This window comes from Eptatretus burgeri, chromosome 3 (assembly GCF_056783735.1).
Source record: "Eptatretus burgeri isolate ZD-2024b chromosome 3, Ebu_testis_v1, whole genome shotgun sequence".
NCBI classification, from domain to species: Eukaryota; Metazoa; Chordata; class Myxini; order Myxiniformes; family Myxinidae; genus Eptatretus; species Eptatretus burgeri.
The window spans coordinates 137,709,553-137,731,500 of record NC_140963.1 but is presented as its reverse complement, the minus strand read 5'-3'; the positions used below and the strand labels follow the sequence as shown (position 1 = coordinate 137,731,500).

The 21,948-nt window shown below is 48.8% G+C and overlaps 2 protein-coding genes across 9 annotated transcripts in view; one reads left to right on the top strand and one right to left on the bottom strand.

The window, feature by feature from the left end:
* Positions 1-2,495, top strand: part of LOC147031094 (rho guanine nucleotide exchange factor 11-like) — a 193,948-nt gene extending 191,453 nt beyond the window's left edge. For 6 of the 7 annotated variants that reach the window (XM_085875809.1, XM_085875813.1, XM_085875808.1 and 3 more), the window contains one exon: positions 16-2,495. The gene's annotated coding sequence lies outside the window, so the exon portion shown is untranslated. The remainder of the gene's footprint in view (positions 1-15) is intronic. The other variant, XM_085875811.1, reaches the window with a different exon arrangement.
* The window catches only part of LOC147031093 (ETS domain-containing transcription factor ERF-like), a 29,634-nt gene continuing 9,809 nt past the window's right edge, over positions 2,124-21,948 (bottom strand). The window contains exons 2-5 of one of the 2 annotated variants that reach the window (XM_085875817.1): positions 19,166-19,218; positions 11,162-11,396; positions 9,752-9,867; positions 2,124-5,447 (exon numbers count right to left, since the gene is read on the bottom strand). In XM_085875817.1, coding sequence (XP_085731943.1) covers positions 4,312-5,447; positions 9,752-9,867; positions 11,162-11,193 — 1,284 coding nt within the window. In that variant the 5' untranslated portion in view covers positions 11,194-11,396; positions 19,166-19,218 and the 3' untranslated portion in view covers positions 2,124-4,311. The remainder of the gene's footprint in view (positions 5,448-9,751; positions 9,868-11,161; positions 11,397-19,165; positions 19,219-21,948) is intronic. The other variant, XM_085875816.1, reaches the window with a different exon arrangement.

Below are 21,948 nucleotides of genomic sequence, written 5' to 3'. Positions count from 1 at the left end.
TGTTTCCTCGCCCAGCCAGCCCTGTTTTTACCATAAGTTCATCATCTGTACGTCACGATCCATCATGTGCAGAGAGACTCCCAGTACCCACCCTCCGAGAGCCAGTAGCTAAACTCTAGGTGAACGGCTCTTCGCTGCAGCCACCCTTATCAGGAAGCCATGCTGCCAGGCCGTCGCACCGCGGATTGCGTGTGCATGGAGCCGTCGAGCCTTACCACCACAAAGCACAAGTGTCCATGCAATGGGATGCATATGTTTTCCCGTAGCTTCTTTTTTATATGCCTCTTATCACAGCCTTAGGGAGCGCCTTATTCTGCTGCTGCTACTGTTTTGAATCCTGCCCTGTTACGGTGGTCTGGCCCACCTTGGATTTTCTGGGAATTTTATCCTTCCTTTGAGCACACATGCCTAAGCATTGCATACTCTTGGTTATGGGAGACTGTGTGGAGACCCCAATGGTTTGCTGTAAACGTTGGGGGTGTCTGTCTCACAATGAGTGGTGCAAGGCAACAGGCCACAGCCAGAATGGAGCTTTTGCCAGGTGTCGAACCCTCTGCACAGTGGGACAGGTGCTCGCTGTGGTTAGTTTTCTTTCTGACCACCGTGCCCCCCACCCCGTTTTTCACCCCAACGGTCAGCATTGACTCCATCACCCCACACCGATCGGTGTTTTGTATTTCCTTTTTCTTATCATCTCCCATACATATCACATTCCTCACAACTCTTCGCCTCCAATGTCTCCTTCGCACCTCTTTGCATCCAGTCACCCCCAACCCATCACTGCAAACCACCTATCTTCTTGCATCGTCACCTGCTCGTAGTTGCTATCAACAGTTTTCCAAATTTATCTTGTTTTCGACATTGACCACGATTTCCTGGAGCACACTTTATCGAGATCATGCAGCATTATTTTTGCACATAAATGAAGAACACAATCTCCGGATGGGGTTGTGGCGAATTCACTTACAGGATGGGTAACGTCTTGATGTCCGCGACACCTTTATATCTTATTTTATCACATCCTGGTCCTTCGTTCTTGCACTACCTCGTACCATACCCTCACCTTTTGTTTTCCCTTCTAACTGTTAATCTCGGTTCTTTTGCAACGGTGTCTGTCTCTGCCTGTAAGGGTCGGGCTGCACGCCAAGGAGGCTAAATGTATGCACTCAGCCTGCACTCAGCTTGCACCCAAGGGGATATGGGGAGAGTCAGAGGGCCTGGGTGGGGGAAGAATGAGTGCAAGGGTGGTAAGAAGAGCTGATGTCAAAAGCCTAAAGCACCCCCTTATCTAATGCTCCCCCTACCATATCTACCCCACCCCCTGCACTTTGATACAAATTGCTGCCATTCCCTGCTACCTCTTCATCCCTCATCTCCTCCACAATGCTACGAACAATCTCCATCTCCGTATATTTGTCTTATGAGCCGCTGATAATTTAAGAACTTAAAAGCCCTCCCACTCGCCCAACTACCCCAGCAATGCTGGTCTGTGGCTGTTCCAGCTGTGCTTGGCATGCCAGGAGTGCCAGTCTCAAATACCCAGGTTTCCCCCCTCCCCTCCTTATTTTCTGATACTATAAACAGCATAAGTGGAAGCGACTTTCTTGGCTACAGAACCTATGGAGGAGATCTCCTGCTAATACCACCCCTCCCGACGGCACGGACGTTTCCTCTGCATTCTGCTTCCTGGTGGTGTTGTGTTTCTGGCTGGCAGCCTCACCAAGTTGGCAGAGCATTCTACAAATACCATCAGGACTGCAAGTTGTTTTTCAGAATTGGCACAAACTGGAAGCAACTTCAACGTGCACGTCAGACATTTGCGGCCATCGTTTTATGAGGTGTTGGAGGCGAATGTTGAGGTTCGCTCCAACGTTGCGTTCAGGTCCCAGTTAGGAAATGGGAGATCACTTTGCTGTATCGTATTTGTTCGCCACACTGGGTGTTTTAACTTTAAAAATAAAATTAAGTCGAAATCACATTCCCCATTTGTACCAGCTCTCAGTGGCCGTTCAGCCCGTGAGCAAAACACTGAGGGCTCCAAATCGTAGCGTTTCACATCAGGAATGCATTTGTGCGCCATTTCCAGAAACTGGATCGGCTCCACTGCCAAAACGACGACGATGTTCTCTGATTTAAAAAAAAAAAACTTTTATCAAGGGCTAAGCTGATAACCACGGTCCGAAGCATTACACCGCTTTGCTCTCTCGGCTGTCTCAGCTGTTGTCTTGGCATTTCCCAACTGCAGTGCTGTATATTTGTGATGGGAGTGTTGGAACGCCAGGCGAAATCCACCCTCACTTTATCGAACACTAATGCCTTGAAATCAGGTGGTGGATGTGAACGTGTAAAAACAACAAAAAGCCGGGTGTCTCTGTAATGTACGAGTTGTAATTATTAAGATTAAATTCCATGTAACGAGGGAAATCGTGATCTGTACATTATAAACGGCTCTTGTCTCATCTGTCTTCTCAATAAAACGTGTATACTGGTTTTAACCTTGCCTCGTACTTGCTCTGTGGACAGTTCCTTCTATCTTCCTCAATCGTGGTGTTGTGCCCCCTTCGTTAATGCTCGAGATGAGAGTTAGCAACAAAACCACCAAAGTATGTGCTCCATGGATCGCCTATTAATACGTTACCAGGTCTCATCCTGGGTCATGACCAACCGGTTGTTCACCAGCACAGTTACATGCGGACACGCCGTGATTGGTAAAGCCGTTTCTTGCGGTGTCAGGTTTAGAAAGATAAAGGGAAAGTGTTTTTATTTTATTTTAGGAAGACTGAGGGAAGGGGTGGTTGGAGCTGGGGTGGGGGGAAAGAGTAGAATGGAGGCACTTGAGTTTTTGGAGCACATTTCAAAGCCCAATCAATGTGCTGCATTATGGATGGTAATGCATAATTAATGAGCCTCTTAATGGACTGCCCTCCATGCCCTCTCCCCACTCCATCGGGTATCATCACGTGTGCTTGATCATATCCCCTCTCTTCGGTCGTTTTTCAAGTTTCCTATACTCTGCTCTGGGAGTGCCAGGCATGATGTCCGTTGTCCCTCGTTTTGTTCGGGTTAGGCCTGCTCAGCGAGCCGTGAGACGTAATGCAAAGGTTTGGTGCGGTAAAAACCCACAACCAGCCTTTTTTTCATGAACACATTTAATGCTGTATGTCATTACAATGTCCTACTTAACTTGTGTATTAAGGGTCACCAGTAAAAAAAAAAAGTTGAGGGGGAAGGGGGGAGAGGCACAAAAGCAAAATGGACAGAAGATAGAATGGAGCTGTCAAAAACAATTCACAAAAAAAGTGTAGAAACGAGATCATGTGATCAAAAAACGTGGTACAATGTCAAACACATCATTAATTGTGCAGCGCTGAGCCGCAATAATTCCATTGTCAACGCGTTTCTTACACCCGTATCAATGTCTTAATGCAACTGGGCCACCTCTTCGCCATTCCCACACCCTTCCTTGTTCCATTTCACCTGCACCCATAGCCCTGGTGACTTTACCTTCATGCATTAGCCGCATCTCACCGTACATGTCCCCTTTCAAACACCCAACACTCCCCCCCGCCCCCCTCCCAAAAGTGGCCCAGTAATATGTTGACGTATTTGAACTGTCTTCGGTGTCATTAAGTTACTCCGCCGGGTCGTCCCTCATGGGTCTTACAGCCATTCTCTGTCACTTAAACACAACCCCTCGTGCAGCCGCGATGAATTGCCTGTGCATTTCCACGAGAAACCATTGGATTACTGGGGGCAGCAGCTAACTGATTGCCGAGTTAACGTGGCACTTTTCGGTTACTGGGCACCAGTTCTGTTTGATAAGTTAAACACAGCGGTCCTACTGGACTTCGATTTATTTTGTATTTTTTTTTTTATTTGCCTTTTCTGGCAAGGCAAGAGTAGTGTGCTCAGATGCCTTTGTTTCTGGGCAGCACCAGCTCGCTGTCCATGTTCTGAGCAAGGGCCAGCATAACAGCTGGAGTTCTGCCAAACATTGCTATCCCTAAGCTCTGGGCTCAGCATAGCAGCACAAATAATTCCCAACATTCCACCCACTTGTTCACAACTAGAAGCCAGAGCTTTAATAGAACAAAAACCACTTTTGGAAGAAAACTGTTGGATTACAGGGTGGGGAAAATAGTGAAATGGCCTGGTGCCTGGACCAATAACACCAGATCAATTAGCAACACTGACTTCAGCTAAGGACAGAGGTGGAATGAGGTTCTGGGCCAGAACACACAGCTGAAGCCTCGGTGAACACAATCAGGCGGCATTGCAAAAAATTGGCCTGCTCTGCTCTCCCCTTTCTCTTCATTCGAGCGCCAGGTCAGCGGTAGCTCTCTGCAACTCCACAGCGACTCCACCGTCCTGACCTCCTTGCCAGCTCAGAGGTAGACCGAAGCCTTCTTCTGCACCTTCAACCGCTGCCCAGCGCCACTGCTTAAACCGCAGCTTCAGCGGCATCGCATTGCCTGCACAAATAACTGTGGCTCTTTTCTCCAGCCCACTGGTCTTGGGCTCCACGTGCCCAACCACGGGTTCCAGATTCCCTTGCACCACATCATGACTCTCCTCCCCAATGCCCAACATATTTTCCTCCTCCACCTCATCTTCTCTGTTTTTTCCATTGATGGTAATTATTGTTGGGGAGAATGGCTCACCCTGCCTTCCATTCGCTTTTACATTCTCACTTTGCCTATCCTCATCCGATAAGACGTTGCGCATCTCGTCAGTGCGTTCTTCTTCCAGGCACCTTTCCTCATTTTGCTTCTCTTCGATCTTTTCGGCCTCTCGACTGCTTGAAGCACCCGTCTTTCCACGGTTTTTACGCCCGGGTGGTGGTGGTTGTAGTTTAAGTGCGGTCCCCAAAAGCCCTTCATGGGCAGATATGGGTGGGGGTGGTGGTGGTGGCAGTGGTGGCGGTTGTGGAGCGGCACTTACAGATGAGCCAATGCAACGTGTTGGCAGCTCCGCATAAGGTGGAAATACCCTGGGGCTGAGATGGTAGTTGTAAACTGGGCAGCTTTGCGCCTCCAAGTAGTGCCGCATGTCATCCGCACTGAAGGAAAACCTGGTGGACGCATTGGCGAATGCTGGGCTCCAAGCTGGCGACGGTGTTCCTGGTGCACCACGTGGTGAGTAGAGGGGCGAATAAACTCCGTGTGGACTGAGCAGTGGTGACAACGGAAATGGAGTTAGAGTCCGCACGCCAAACCCTTCGGTGTAAAATCGAGGCGTTGGTGCTTGGATGACCGTTTCCCTGGGTGGGCGGTTGGAGTCGAGTCCTCGACCTGGTGAAATCGGTTCATCCTTAAATTGTGAAAATGGTGGTGGGCCACAAGAAGCAAATGGTGGAGGGCGATGGGGAACAGTTCGTGGTTCGGGGACGGTGAATGGAAAGTGGCAAGAAGAGCCGGGAACAGGTGGCGCACTCTGTGGAACGAGACCTGTTTGAGGAGGGAGGACAGAAAAGGAGAAGATCGGTAAGTGATGCATGGACAAACTCAACATTGCAATACAAACAGGTTTCAACGGTCAGTATTACTCGAAGATCGAGCTTTGCAGAGGGAGCATGCCACGTCGTGTTTGTGTGTTGAAATTCGGATCTTCTCTGTTATCCTTGCCATTTGTTGCAAGTTATGAACTTGTATACTCATCACAACCACCTTGTCTGCGACTGTGCAGTGTGTTTTGTGGCACCACACTATAGTAATAGTTTTCAAAGGAAATGGGGTGGTGCGGTGGAGGTGACTCTACTTGGAGTGCAAGAAAATTGCTATTTGTCGTAGTTCAAACGTTATTAGTTCTCTGCCCTTGGAGGAACCTCTTGCGGTACCTGTTGTTGCTTCATGGAATAAAAGTGATCGGTCACTTTCGTACCATTTTCCAAATTTGTTTTGGAATGTTTTTGCCAAAAAAGAAACGTTTGTTTGTTTTGGAATAGCAAACAAGCGATCGAGGTTTTTGAAGCCCAACCTGGAGGCTGCACAAGATGTGCGGAAGTGCAAATTAGTCCAGGTGTCCTGCCTGCTATTAGAGGTCTTTTTTTTTTCCGGCCGACGTGGATGGCTCATTCCATATTCCACGGTTAGTCCAACTATCTGCACGCAAAGGAGGAACTTGTGTGTCCCATGAGTGCAAGGTACTGCGAACAAAACGGTGAATCGAGTTGAACCGTTTGTCGTTCTATTCCATGCCTGCCATGTTCTGCTTCAGCTCACAATTGTGAAAACTCGGGACAGTGTGCAAGAAAGAGGTCGCCACCTCAATTCCGTAAACTCGCAGAAAGTCCTTTTGTGCGGTACGCTCGTGTATCGGTAACATTTTGGGACATACGTCCAAGTCAAAGGTGCAGGAAATAAAATTGGTATCATCTGCTGCTTGACGTTTTACCTTAGCGCATTAGACCTTTTGAAGGTGTAAGGCAAGGTAACCCACATTATTCCAAATCAACCGGCTTCCTTAAAAGTTTCTCAAGAATCTCTTTCATGGCGTTACATTTAACCAAGACTAGTAATTGTGGATGGCAACAGCTTTATCACTGCAGATCAAAGCACAGACGTACACAGAACAATGATCAACACAATTATTACCAATGCCACCTGAAGTTGTGTTTTCGCCCCCGTCTCGTTCTTTGTCTGTCTGTCTGTCTGTGAGCACGATATCTCAAAAAGTAATGCACGGATTTGGATGAAACTCGCTGGACGGGTTGGGTGTGTCGCAGGGACGAATTGTTTCAATATTGGTGAAGATCCGGATGCTGGAATTTTCAAGCGATTCTTCACCGTTGCGAGATAGGGTCAAAATCGATACCTCGCACGATATCTCAAAACGTTGTGAATGGATTATGACAAAACGTGGTGGATGAGTTGGGTAAGTGACGAGAACAAGCCGATTCGATTTGGTTCAGGTCTGAATACAGATCTGTCCTATCGGTGGGACGCAAAACGTGACTTGTTCAGCCTGGCGGATGTATGCGCTCTACCGAGTGCTGTTCTCGTTTGATTTGTGATGTTGTAGATTGGTCTCGGGTCGATTCATCTTGGACTCAAACCAAAATCGCTCGACTTTCCTTCTCATATTAACTTGCCACGCACAGCACCAGATGAGAATGTGATCGATCGATGCAAATGGTTGGTGCACGAAAGAAGAGTTTGCCAGTGGTCAATGAAACATTTTGACTTCGACAATCATCATCAATGTACACGATTCGGTTTGGATTCAAACAACAGAACATCCTGAGCACAACAACATTATTGGATCAAACGTTTCATTTGGCTGGGATGCATTTATCTTTTCCTTCCACTGGCAGCATTTTGATTCGCAGGGCAAGTGACCCTGAGGACATTTCGGAATCGTCCATGAACTGTGGACTGCCATCACGTCAACACCAGCTCTCGTGGCAGACGGTTTAACCCCGCTCGCTGTCGGTTCCCAGTGAGCAAGCCACATTTTTCATCGACTGTGACGACGACCTGGTGACTGCTGAGATTAGCTCCAAGTTTCCTTTCGTTACATTTCCATCATGTCACAAACGTTATTAGCCCGTTCGCCCCTGTGCAGTGCGAGAAGGACGGGTTTTGTCATTGCTTCTGTGTTTATTTTGTTCACTTGTATTTTGAGATGCTTCCTAGTTATCAGGTTGGATATGATCACGTTAGTTATCAGACCCCGATTGCTGTACGTCGCCATGCTCTACGTGACATCGTACAAGTTGAGCATCTCACAATCATCTCAGGTTGTTCTTGAATTGGTCTCAAATTAAAAATCAAGCAAAATAAAATGAGCCCCAACGGGCCCTTAACCAACATTCCCAAACCTTAGGTTATGTAATCAAACAGGTCGGCCAAATACATGAACACTGCTTCCTGACCTTAACTCGGCAGATAAGATACAAGGCAACACAGCTGCGTTCAGTGAGTGACCACTAAATGTTTTCCCCTTCTACACGAGTTCGGTGAAGCCGGCAGTCGTTAAAATTAATTTGGTCAGTGATTGAGTATCCTCTAATCGTCTATTATTTTGCACATTAATGGGGCAAAGTGAAAGACTGTGTGTGTCTGCCTCAGACACAAACACGAGAATGAATGAAAAGGTTAATTGCTCGAACTAGCAACGTGCGGCCCACAGTAACCGAGCAAGTCTGCTGCAGCCATCTCTCCCACTCCGTATCCGAGACACCGGTCAAGTTGGAAGGAAGATCAAACTTGACAACCATGATGTTCACCGAGAGTGAGGGTATCAATTGTGGGGAGGAAGGGAATTCAAATTTAGCCATTTCTGCATGTAACATATCGATAGACCTCATAATCCGATCGTGACGAGCTCAGGGTTCACCAACCGTCAAATGCCTAACCTGGAGTTCGGTGGATTTTTCAAATGAAATGGAATTCAAATCGGTCTCTCTTACAAATCTGTTCCTCAAATCAAAATCTGTTTGTTTCGAGTCTTGCGCAACATGACTCAGGTCTATTCGTACGAGACACTTTTCATGCAAAAGGGAAGAGCGTTGCTCAGATGTCTGGTGGTTATTTGTCGTTCACTTAGACATGAGAAAATACACACAAGGAGGGGGGTGGGTCAATCGGGCTGGGATGAAGTCGTAATGGGCATTAGGGGTCAAGGTGAGAAACAGGCATGGCCAAATGGTTGCAGGAAGTGCCTTGGGGTGGGTTTTCCGTGCAAGGCGTTGCGTTTTACCGACATTTCCAGAGATGATTAATGGGAATTACAACGGAAATGAGTTATGCAGTCGGCTTTGTATGCAAGCGCAGCACATGCACTGCTCTCTTCCTGATGTACAGACTGACGACAGTGTTGCTCTAAACATGGCTACCCTGCCTGTATCAACTGGAGGAAGAAATGATCAAAATATGGTGCGTCTGTGTGTGTGGTGGTGGTGGGAGGGTGTGGTAGAGACACAGACAGACAGACAGTGAGAGAGACTTGTGTAAATGATTGGTTAACATGTACTTTAGTGATTATTTATCTCTCACAAGCTGGTCTTCTTCCATGCACACTCACGTCCTCGTGTTCAAAGAATTGAGATACCCAGGTTGGTTGGTTGGTTGGTTGGTTGGTTGGTGACCTCGATAATGTTTACGATTGCATCTCCTCGGGTCTTGCTCCCTCTGCTCATTCATCCATCTCTCCAGGTCATACACATTCTATCAACTCCTTCCTTGAGAAACTCCCAAAACCCAGACCCATTGCACACCTCCGCTCCTTTGTTTCTCTTTTCTCAGTCTGTTCCATCCCACCCTTTTCCCTCCAGGGCTTCAACTTGGCAGTACACCACCACACCTTAGGTCATACTTACCTGTGATTATCCCTCTCCCCATCTACTTATTGTTTGCAGTTTCCTTCTCTCTTCAGCTCCATTACTCCCCTTGTTGTGCCTGCCTGTTGCCCAACTGCCAATGTATTGCCTTCTTCCTTTTCTCACTGTGCTCTTCCATGAGCCTCAATTTTGTTCTTGGATGTTTTGAAAAAGCCTCAAGACGGACAGAGCTAAGCGAGTCTATTAAGAGCATTTTCGGACTAAGGTAACGAACTTACAGAGCAAAGTACAGACAGATGGAGAGGACCCAATGAGGGGCTAAGGCGGTGCACAGTGACATTTGGGATGATCATGTGTGGTACACGAGCATGCATCATAAAACCTGTCTGAAAGCAAAGCACCATGCAGAACACAACCGATGTCATTTCTCTCCTATAATACATAGAACATAGTAAGGGGTAATGATCTGACCTCGGCCTCTCGTGGTACCATCCGCCTGGCTGGACAGCAGCAGTTTGTGGACATTGAACTTGTACGTGTAGCGTTTACCTTTGGTCTTGTACAAGATCCTTTTGTTGTAATAATATCTGTACCACATAGGGGATGGGATAAGGAAATCAGGTTTTAGGGTGACACATCCTCCGTTTCATCTCATGGTATTGAAAAAAAAAACATCCATCCATGTCATCTTTTGGCTCATTTTCTACCCTTACCTTCTCACCTCCATCGACAACCCTTTCCCCCCTCACCTCTATCTTCCACCCCTTCTCCCCTCACCTCTATCCACCACCCCTTCCCCCTCACCTCTTTCCACCACCCCTTCTCCCCTCACCTCTATCCACCACCCCTTCCCCCTCACCTCTTTCCACCACCCCTTCTCCCCTCACCCCTATCCACCACCCCTTCTCCCCTCACCCCTATCCACCACCCCTTCTCCCCTCACCCCTATCCACCACCCCTTCTCCCCTCACCCCTATCCACCACCCCTTCTCCCCTCACCCCTATCCACCACCCCTTCTCCCCTCACCCCTATCCACCACCCCTTCTCCCCTCACCCCTATCCACCACCCCTTCTCCCCTCACCCCTATCCACCACCCCTTCTCCCCTCACCCCTATCCACCACCCCTTCTCCCCTCACCCCTATCCACCACCCCTTCTCCCCTCACCCCTATCCACCACCCCTTCTCCCCTCACCCCTATCCACCACCCCTTCTCCCCTCACCCCTATCCACCACCCCTTCTCCCCTCACCCCTATCCACCACCCCTTCTCCCCTCACCCCTATCCACCACCCCTTCTCCCCTCACCCCTATCCACCACCCCTTCTCCCCTCACCCCTATCCACCACCCCTTCTCCCTCACCCCTATCCACCACCCCTTCTCCCCTCACCCCTATCCACCACCCCTTCTCCCCTCACCCCTATCCACCACCCCTTCTCCCCTCACCCCTATCCACCACCCCTTCTCCCCTCACCCCTATCCACCACCCCTTCTCCCCTCACCCCTATCCACCACCCCTTCTCCCCTCACCCCTATCCACCACCCCTTCTCCCCTCACCCCTATCCACCACCCCTTCTCCCCTCACCCCTATCCACCACCCCTTCTCCCTCACCCCTATCCACCACCCCTTCTCCCCTCACCCCTATCCACCACCCCTTCTCCCCTCACCCCTATCCACCACCCCTTCTCCCTCACCCCTATCCACCACCCCTTCTCCCCTCACCCCTATCCACCATCCACCCTGACCCTCACCCCTATCCACCATCCACCCTGACCCTCACCCCTATCCACCATCCACCCTGACCCTCACCCCTATCCACCATCCACCCTGACCCTCACCCCTATCCACCATCCACCCTGACCCTCACATGTAGTCTTACCGTAATGCCCTGCTCAGTTTATCATAGTTCATGTGTGGCTTGGCTTTGCGTGCTCCCCAAAGACGTGCCACCTCGTCTGGCTTTTTGATGACAAATTCTCCGCAGTCTCCCTGCCATGCGATCACATGCCGGAACTCGCGTCTCCGCAACAGCTCAAGGATGAAGTGCCACAGCTGCACCTGACGGCAACTCCCACCGCCTGTCCCCTCTGATGGCTCAGCCCACCCTGGGGAGTCTGTGGACGAGGGTTAAAAAAGTATTTTCAAAGAAAGAACGGGAAAATGCACAGCAAACTCAAGTGGCAATGTCGACCGAATTAATCTGTGCTTTTACTTTTGGAGGCATTCACGATCAAAGGTGACAACGCCAACCTCAACACCACAACAAAGGTTGGCCTGAGATTCCGTGCCCTGCGTGAGGGACGTCAAAAAGGCATTTACATTGGGATTTCAACTCAAAAAACAGCTTTCATGGTCAGCATTTGGAAAAGGAAGAAAAAAAAGAAGTGAATTCCAGATCCAGGTGGAAACAGGTTTCACTTACAATTTATTGAGGTCACACGAGCCAAAACCTGGTGAAATGGCCCGATGACTCTCTTGATTCAGCTGTTCACAAAACCGGTTCCATTACAATAACCAAAATCCTACGATCAATAAGTGTGTGTGTGTGTGTGTGTGTGTGTGTGTGTGTGTGTGTGTGTGTGTGTGTGTGTGTGTGTGTGTGTGTCCGTCCGTCCGTCCGTCCGTCCGTCCGTCCGTCCTCCATAACTCCAGAACCATGAAACAGTAGTCTGAAAGTTTGCATATATACCAAGGGAACTCCAAGGAAGTGTAAGAGTGATAATTGGGTGTTTGAGTTAATTAAAACACCCCTTTTGAAGATAATTAACGGCCTTATTTAATTGGACGATCCTCGGACACCTCGCTCCCTCCCCCTCGATGGGGTCATCGCCATTATTTTTTTTTGATCTGCTCAACAATGCTTTGACTTGGAAAAGGCCACAGCAGTTTCTTAAAGATAGTTTTTTTCCACTTTCCTCACTCAAATTATCGAATGCCTGACGATCATAGCAAAGAATCAGTGGATACATTGCAGTGCTTATAAACACCCGGAGATGCTAACGTTTGTGGCTTTATTTAACTTCCGCATATGCCATAACGTCAAGAATCTCTCAAACGAAGCTGAATTTCAAAATTTCAGCTCCAGAATTGAACTTAGCAACAATTTCAACTCCAAAAAAAAGTTCATTTGTCTAATTTGGACGTAGTTTGACATTTTGGCATCTCCGGGAGGTGTTTAATAAAATAACGGATTAGCAATCGCTAATCGCTTGCCAAGCCAGTCTTTCCTTATCAACCGTTTTGTTGGAGTGCTTCCTTGAGTGCTTAAACCGCTATGCGAGCACTTTAAACCGCTCGGCGAGCGCTCTACAATATTTACACTGTCAATGAATACTGCATATCAGGTCAAATCAGGTATGGGAACATGTGCCGGAGCAGCGCGTCACTGCATCCAATTTCTTCCAGTACTTTTGAGGCCTCCATCTGGCCATCCACATTGAAACCCCCAAGACTCGAAGAGTATCTCGCCTGGAGCGCTGATCAACCACAGACTCGAGCGTGGCATAGAATGCGTCCTTCACGGTGAGATCACTCACCTCAGTCGGAGCATATACAAAGAGCGGGGAAACGAAACCCCAGGAGTGATGAATCATTGGTCTCATAATGCAGTCATGGACCGGTGTTACCTCAATTATCATTGGTAGCTTATTGGACACAGCTACAGCAACTCCTTGGGCATAATAACCATCAGAGCGACCAGACCAATAGTAGGTGTAACCACCAGCCATGATCTCGCCGCAATCCGGTCTCCGAACCTCAGAGAGAGCTGCAATCCCGATGTCCAAATGCTTGAGCTCAGATGATAACAGAGACAGGTGATCATCCTCTCTTCGGGATAGGACATTCCAGGCACCCACCCGTAGGGACCACCGCAGGTTAACCCAAGGAAACCGCCGTCTGGTGGACGACACCTCAGCACCACTCTGACACACATGACTGCAATCTGACCCTGGATGTTTACCCCATGCTTTTCCTCCGTGAATATTGTATATCGATCGACTTGAACAAAGTTAAGGGGCCACTCGCCCACATTTGGCCCCGCTTTGTCATGCAGTGTGATAGGCGATGGCTCGCTCACTCGCTCACTGGAAATGCGCAGTTTTATTTTGCACAACGTTTTCACTTTTTGTACGATCTTCTTTCATTATACAACCCGTCACTTCGGCATCGATAAATGCAAATGAAAAATTAAACATTTCATTTTTAAAAGTTTCTTCAACCGTTCCGGCGGGGTGATTGAAGCCACTTGGCACATGCTCTTCAAGCTTCGATGGCGATACCGCCGTTCGATTCCAGAGTTAGAAGGCAAAAAAAAATTAGATGACTTCAATGAGTAAGAAAATGTTTCAATTGTTACAAAGCAATGAATCGTCACATCACAGCAGGGCAGCCGACAGGTACGCACACTCGCTCTTAGCTGTCCAGCCTGGGTTCAAATCTCGACCCAACAATCTACTGTCCCGGTCCTCCAGAGGCAGGGTGATCCATCAATGTGTGTGCTGTCTCTCGGATGTACGTTAAACTGGGCGTCACGTCTCTTGGAATCCACCCCTTTCTCTCTGTATGTATATATATATATATATATATATATATATATATATATATATATATATATATATATATATATATATATATATATATATATATATATATATATATATATATATATATATATATATATATATATATATATATATATATATATATATATATATATATATATATATATATATATATATATATATATATATATATATATATATATCTATATATTTCTATCTATATATATATATATATATATATATATATATATATATATATATATATATATATATATATATATATATATATATATATATATATATATATATATATATATATATATATATATATCTATCCTCTCTCCCTCCCTCGCTCGCTCCCCTCCCTCCTCTCCCCTCCCCTCCCTCCTCTCCCTCCCCTCCCTCCTCTCCCCTCCCCTCCCTCCTCTCCCCCTCCCCCTCCTCTCCCCCTCCCCTCCCTCCTCTCCCCCTCCCCTTCTCGCTCCCTCCCTCCCTCTCCCCTTCTCGCTCCCTCCCTCCCTCTCCCCTTCTCGCTCCCTCCCTCCCTCTCCCTCACCCCTTCTCGCTCCCTCCCTCCCTCTCCCTCACCCCTCCCTCTCCCTCACCCCTTCTCGCTCCCTCCCTCCCTCTCCCTCACCCCTCCCTCTCCCTCCCCTCCCTCTCCCCTCCCTTCCCCTCCCTCTCCCCTCCCTCCCTCTTCCACTCCCTCCCTTCCCCTCTCTCCCTCCCTCCCCTCCCTTCCCCTCTCCCTCCCTCTCTCTCCCTCCCTCCCTCCCTCCCTCCCTCTCTCCCCTCCCCCTCTCCCCCCTCCCCCCTCCCTCTCTCTCCCTCCCCCTCTCCCCCCTCCCTCTCTCCTCTCTCCCCTCCCTCTCTCCCCCTCTCTCCCCCTCTCCCCCCTCTCTCCCCTCCCCCTCCCTCTCTCCCCCTCTCCCCCCTCTCTCCCCCTCTCCCCCTCTCCCCCCTCTCTCCCCCTCTCCCCTCCCCTCTCCCCTCCCTCCCTCTCTCCCCCTCTCCCTCCCTCTCTCCCCCTCCCTCTCTCCCCCTCTCCCCTCCCTCTCTCCCCCTCTCCCCCTCCCTCTCTCCCCCTCTCCCCCTCCCTCTCTCCCCCTCTCCCCCTCCCCCTCTCCCCTCCCTCTCTCCCCCTCTCCCCCTCCCTCTCTCCCCCTCTCCCCTCCCTCTCTCCCCCCTTCCCTCCCCCCTCCCTCTCTCCCCCTTCCCCTCCCCTCCCCCTCCCTCTCCCTCCCTCTCTCCCCCTCCTCCTCCTTCCTCCCTCCCTCCCTCCCCCCTCCTCCTCCCCCCTCTCCCCTTCCCCTCCCCCTCCCCCTCCCTCTCCCTCCCTCCCTCTCTCCCCCTCCTCCTCCTTCCCTCCCTCTCTCCCTCCCTCTCTCCCCTCCTCCCTCCCCCTCCCCTCCCCTCCCCCTTCCCTCTCTCCCCCTCCCCCTCCCTCTCTCCCCCTCTCTCCCCTCCCTCTCTCCCCCCTCCCTCTCTCCCCTCTCTCCCCTCCCCTCCTTCCCCTCTCTCCCCTCCCCTCCTTCCCCTCTCTCACCCCACCCAAAGATGTCCGAGTTGATTTACATTTGAAAACTGAACAACACATCTATCATAAAAAAGGTACGTTTTCATTACAACCGCTGCAGAGGAAGAAAATAGGATTTATATTTGAATTTAATTTAATTTTAAAAACCTCCAACCTGTCCTTTTGAAGGCCTTTGATGCAAAACAACAGTGAAAAAAAATGGAAGGTTGATGTCTGTAATTTCGGTTTTTGCCCGAGTATTCAAGGCTGGTTTGGGGAACGTGGATGAAGTTTCTCCTCGATCTGTCCAGCAGTTCAGGAGAACATGGTTTTTACAGGTATTGGGGTAAATGCAATATGGCTGCCAAACCATGTGACCTATGATGTCATAGGTGCAGAACTCTTTGTTCGTCATGGATAGATCATACCTGTAAAGTTTCGCCTCGATCTGGTCAGCCATTTTGGAGATGATATTTGAAGGTCTTTATGATAATAATATGGCTAAACCACCAATATGACCGCCAAACCAAGTGAACAATGACAACAATTTTTTTTTACCCATACAATTTAACCCCAGATGACCCTCAAATTTTCATACTGATCGGATAAAGTGATCAATGTATGAAATTGTGATGGCATAACGAAGCCCCTTGACATCATAAAAAAACACCGATTCCCCAAGGGGAGTACTTGCCATGTGCCAAGTTTCAATTCACTCCATGGAGCAGTTTCAGAGATACAGGGGTCCAAAGTTTTTCCTTTCGTTCTAACATGTCTGCCACGCCACGTGACCGATGTCGTCACAATCATCATTCAAACAATCTACCTGAGTAGTCGCACCTACGGTGAAAACTTCATGTCAATTGGCAAAGCGGTTGCAGAGAAAGCTAGGATGGCCGGATGGACGTTCAACCCGAAAACGTAATGCCTCCGACGACGTCATCACCGGAGACATAAAGATTTATATAAACTAGCAAAATTAAACATATTCAATGAGGATTATTAAAATATGCCCCCCCCCCCACAAAAAAGAAGGCACAAACCACTTGTTTGAACGAAGACAAAGTACGAAACAATGGGGGCCCAGAATCAATCCATCAGATGGTGAAGCCTCTGCTGTGTTTGCTGCCACTTTATCCAAATCCTTGTTTAAGACATTTGGTTCAAGTGATGCCACACTTCAAAAAGGCCATGAGTGTTGAATATCACAGGCACACACACACACACACACACACACACACACACACACACACACACACACACACACACACACACACACACACACACACACACACACACACACACACACACGTTTGAACAGAAGTGGGTGTATGATAGAAAGTTAAGCGTGAGCGTCACGATACAACAAAACCAAAAGCGAGCTTCTGTTCGGGGCATTGGTAAACCCTGGTCACGAATAAACCAAGACGCTGAACAAAAGGGCATCATGGGTGGTGGTACCCAATTTCAAATGGACCAATCATCAGTATTCTCGATCATCTGTGCCAACCACAGGCACCACACAACCATCTGCATTTCAGAGCCAACTACTTCACGGGGGGGGGGGGGTCTTGCTACACAACAGCAGCGGTGATTGGTGGAATGGAGAAGCTCGTGGGTTCAGAAAACAAGACATTGGTAGAAAAAAATAACCTCACGTGGAACTTCAACGGAGGAGAACGCCATTATGCTCATCAATGCTGTGCTGTGGTTGTCAACCTGAGGTTGTTTGTCTGTGCTCCAAACCTTTTTAAACGCTGAGCATCAATCGTCAGCACGTACCATTTTTAAACTCTTTGGTATGACTCGGCCAGTGTCTGAACCTCCGACCTCCCAGACTCAGAGTGGACCCTTACCAGTACACCACCCAGTCTGGTTAAACAGGGAATGGCATGGCAGGTGGTTTGGAGAGAACAGAGAATCAGCAGAGAGTCAGTGACATTGTGCAGCACACTTAGAAGCATCCTGATTCAGTCGTGAAGATGTCTGATCTGTTATTCTGCAAAGACCTTAATGGGCAGCCAGTGAAAAGGCTAAGACCAGTGTGACCCTACATAGTGACACGTGCATGAGGTGTGTTGTGCATGCAGAATGCACAACGTCGAGAGAGAGGTCAGATGGCATATGTAATAAGTAGATGGCCCGAACAGAAAATGTCGAGGAAACGAAATAGACAAACATGCAATTAATCGTCAATCTAAGTGTCGTGCACAAGGCAGGGTTTCATGGAAAGGATTCACCAGCAGATGGTAGTGGAGTTTCTGTGAAATTTTTTTTTTTAACTTTCCATGCCCACAAACTCATACACACATCCACGTTCGCACACCTCCCCGTACATATGCATGTGCACACACCCAGATTGGCATACCGACCCTCTCTCTCTCTCCCACCTCAACCTCTCGTAAAATGTCCCAAGAAAGAGCCATGGTGACTTTGCAGACTCAAGGTCGTACTCCAAATGTGATTCTTTCTGGCACGTTTTAGGATGATACTTGTTCCAGGTTTGAAGTGAACCAACAACTCACCGAGGTGACGATTCAAGACACAAACACCTCCATTTCAACCTGGCAAAGGTGATGCACAAATGCTGCCATTTTGAACTCGCTGCTGCCATGGGGTGACAACTGGTGAAAAAAACAGGAAAAGCGATTGGACCTGTAAACGGGAACACGGATGACAAGACTTTCGGGGTGACCCTCAGATATCAAGCGACACCCACTTCTCCCATCTACTGCCAAGCAAATGGGAGTCGAGGACGTGCAACTCATGTCGATGCAAACGCTACCACTCAGGCAACTCGATAAGTGTTCGACGGCACGTCCTTTGATGGCACATGATCAGTTGCAGAAATCACTCAGGGTTTCTGTTTTGTTTTCAGGTTTACAAATGCCATCTGAGACGATGAACCACCTCGATGGTCTTGTGTTGAGAGTTGGAAGCCAAGTTTAACACAAATGCAGGAAAATGCAACCAAAGCTCAAGGACGTGATGACTTGCACTTCAACTTGAATTTCCTACCAGAGTTCCAATAGTATCGTCGTCGACATTGGGAGAGACAACAGCACAGGTAGCGGGATGCCCATTGCATCGAACACCCAGTACGTGCCACCATGGTGCTTATGGTATTTTTGCATCCAAGCACTACATGCCTCACAAAAACGTTTCAGTTACTCAACAGTATGAGGACAAAATGGATGAAGGGGAGGAAGGAAGAAAGGAAGGAAGCTGCCACCACAAAGCTTCGTTCAACAAAACACAGCACGCTTAACACATGCGGTGGCCTGTTTGACGCACCCATCCAAGTACTGGTCTCTTACTACGCGACTTGGGTAGAACAGTGCAGCAGCCACGGCGAAAACCCTGTTCAGCCGATGGAACCCCAACCCTCCACCCCCAGGCCTGCCGTTTTATCAACCTCAGGAAACTTTCCTCGTCACAGAAGACCAATCCTTGTGGGCCTCGCACAGCCTTTCAAACAGTCTGACACTGTACCGAGCTGCGAGCAGGTGTTGCACCAACTGTGCACACACAAGTTATGGACAGTAGTGTGTGAACGAGGACAGTGGTGTGTGAAGGCGTCGGTGAACGCGGACAGTTGTCGGTGAACATGTATTATAAAAATAGGTGACAGTTTAATAAATCCAGATAAAGAGCAAACAAATGTCCTGCCCGAGGCACGGCTCGTTTCCCATGTGCCATCCCAACTAGCGAAACAATATTTTTTCTGTGGAATGCACAGTGTACGTGACAATGAGCGATGTACAGTGCGATGCAAAAAAAGCAAACTAACGAATTATTTTCTCACCATTAAAGCAAGTAAGCGTCACTAATTGAGGCAGCAACGATGGATCTCAAACCCTGCAGGTGGGCCACAGAGACAGAGTGCGAACGTCTCATCACCTCTCAGAGAACAAGCCAAAAGGACACAAAAGTTGTGCATGATGGGATGATGCAATCCCCATTGTGCTGCAGGATCACAAATATGTGAAACAAATGGATAAAACATTCTGGAGAAACAATAGCAAAACGTCACAAGGCCACCAAATGATAGATTTCGTCACAGTTAAAATGCTGAGGGAGAACTGGTGTTTCTATGTGGTCCATTTATTAAATACACAAAGGGGAGAGGATGAAACCGAGGAAAGGAAGAAAGGAAGCATGCAGCAAGTGAGGCCAGGAGGAGAGTGTGGACCAAGAGGAGATAGAGAGAGGACAAAAGGAGTGTGGACTAAGTAGAAATAGAGAGGACAGAAGGAGAGTGTGGACCAAGTGGAGATAGAGAGGACAGAAGGAGAGGTTGGACCAAGTGGAGATAGAGAGAGGACTGAAGGAGAGTGTGGACCAAGTGGAGTTAGAGAGAGGATGGAAGGAGAGTGCAGACCAAGTGGAGATAGAGAGATGACTGAAGGAGAGTGTGGACCAAGTGGAGTTAGAGAGAGGACTGAAGGAGAGTGTGGACCAAGTGGAGATAGAGAGATGACTGAAGGAGAGTGCAGACCAAGTGGAGACAGAGAGAGGATGGAAGGAGAGTGTAGACCAAGTGGAGATAGAGAGGACGGAAAGAGAGTGTGGACCAAGTGGAGATAGAGAGAGGATGGAAGGAGAGTGTGCACCAAGTGGAGATAGAGAGAGGATGGAAGGAGAGTGTGGACCAAGTGGAGACAGAGAGAGGATGGAAGGAGAGTGTGCACCAAGTGGAGGTAGAGAGAGGATGGAAGGAGAGTGTGGACCAAGTGGAGATAGAGAGGACAGAAGGAGAGTGTGGACCAAGTGGAGATAGAGAGAGGACAGAAGGAAAATGTGGAGATAGAGAGAGGACAGAAGGAGAGTATGGACCAGGTGGAGATAGAGAGTGGACGGAAGGAGAGTGTGGACCAAGTGGAGTTAGAGAGAGGACGGAAGGAGAGTGTGGACCAAGTGGAGATAGAGAGAGGATGGAAGGAGAGTGTGGACCAAGTGGAGATAGAGAAAGGGTTGAAGGAGAGTGTGGACCAAGTGGAGATAGAGAGGACAGAAGGAGAGTGTGGACCAAGTGGAGATAGAGAGGACAGAAGGAGAGTGTGGACCAAGTGGAGATAGAGAGGACAGAAGGAGAGTGTGGACCAAGTGGAGATAGAGAGAGGACTGAAAGAGAGTGTGGACCAAGTGGAGTCAGAGAGAGGACAGAACGAGAGTGTGGACCACATGGAGATAGAGGACAGAAGGAGAGTGTGGACTAAGTAGAGACAGAGAGGACAGAAGGAGAGTGTGGACTAAGTGGAGAGAGAGAGGATGGAAGGAGAGTGCAGACCAAGTGGAGATAGAGAGAGGATGGAAGGAGAGTGCGGACCAAGTGGAGATAGAGAGGACAGATGGAGAGTGTGGACCAAGTGGAGAGAGAGAGGACTGAAGGAGAGTGTGGACCAAGTGGAGATAGAGAGGACAGAAGGAGAGTGTGGACCAAGTGGAGATAGAGAGGACAGAAGGAGAGTGTGGACCAAGAGGAGATAGAGAGAGGACAAAAGGAGTGTGGACTAAGTAGAAATAGAGAGGACAGAAGGAGAGTGTGGACCAAGTGGAGATAGAGAGGACAGAAGGAGAGGTTGGACCAAGTGGAGATAGAGAGAGGACAGAAGGAAAATGTGGAGATAGAGAGAGGACAGAAGGAGAGTATGGACCAGGTGGAGATAGAGAGTGGACGGAAGGAGAGTGTGGACCAAGTGGAGTTAGAGAGAGGACGGAAGGAGAGTGTGGACCAAGTGGAGATAGAGAGAGGATGGAAGGAGAGTGTGGACCAAGTGGAGATAGAGAGGACAGAAGGAGAGTGTGGACCAAGTGGAGATAGAGAGGACAGAAGGAGAGTGTGGACCAAGTGGAGATAGAGAGGACAGAAGGAGAGTGTGGACCAAGTGGAGATAGAGAGGACAGAAGGAGAGTGTGGACCAAGTGGAGATAGAGAGAGGACTGAAAGAGAGTGTGGACCAAGTGGAGTCAGAGAGAGGACAGAACGAGAGTGTGGACCACATGGAGATAGAGGACAGAAGGAGAGTGTGGACTAAGTAGAGACAGAGAGGACAGAAGGAGAGTGTGGACTAAGTGGAGAGAGAGAGGATGGAAGGAGAGTGCAGACCAAGTGGAGATAGAGAGAGGATGGAAGGAGAGTGCGGACCAAGTGGAGATAGAGAGGACAGATGGAGAGTGTGGACCAAGTGGAGACAGAGAGGACAGAAGGAGAGTGTGGAGATAGAGAGGAAAGAAGGAGAGTGTGGACCAAGTGGAGAGAGAGAGGACTGAAGGAGAGTGTGGACCAAGTGGAGATAGAGAGGACAGAAGGAGAGTGTGGACCAAGTGGAGATAGAGAGGACAGAAGGAGAGTGTGGACCAAGTGGAGATAGAGAGGACAGCAGGAGAGTGTGGACCAAGTGGAGATAGAGAGAAGACTGAAAGAGAGTGTGGACCAAGTGGAGTCAGAGAGAGGACAGAAGGAGAGTGTGTACCACGTGGAGATAGAGGACAGAAGGAGAGTGTGGACTAAGTAGAGACAGAGAGGACAGAAGGAGAGTGTGGACTAAGTGGAGATAGAGAGGACAGAAGGAGAGTGTGGACCAA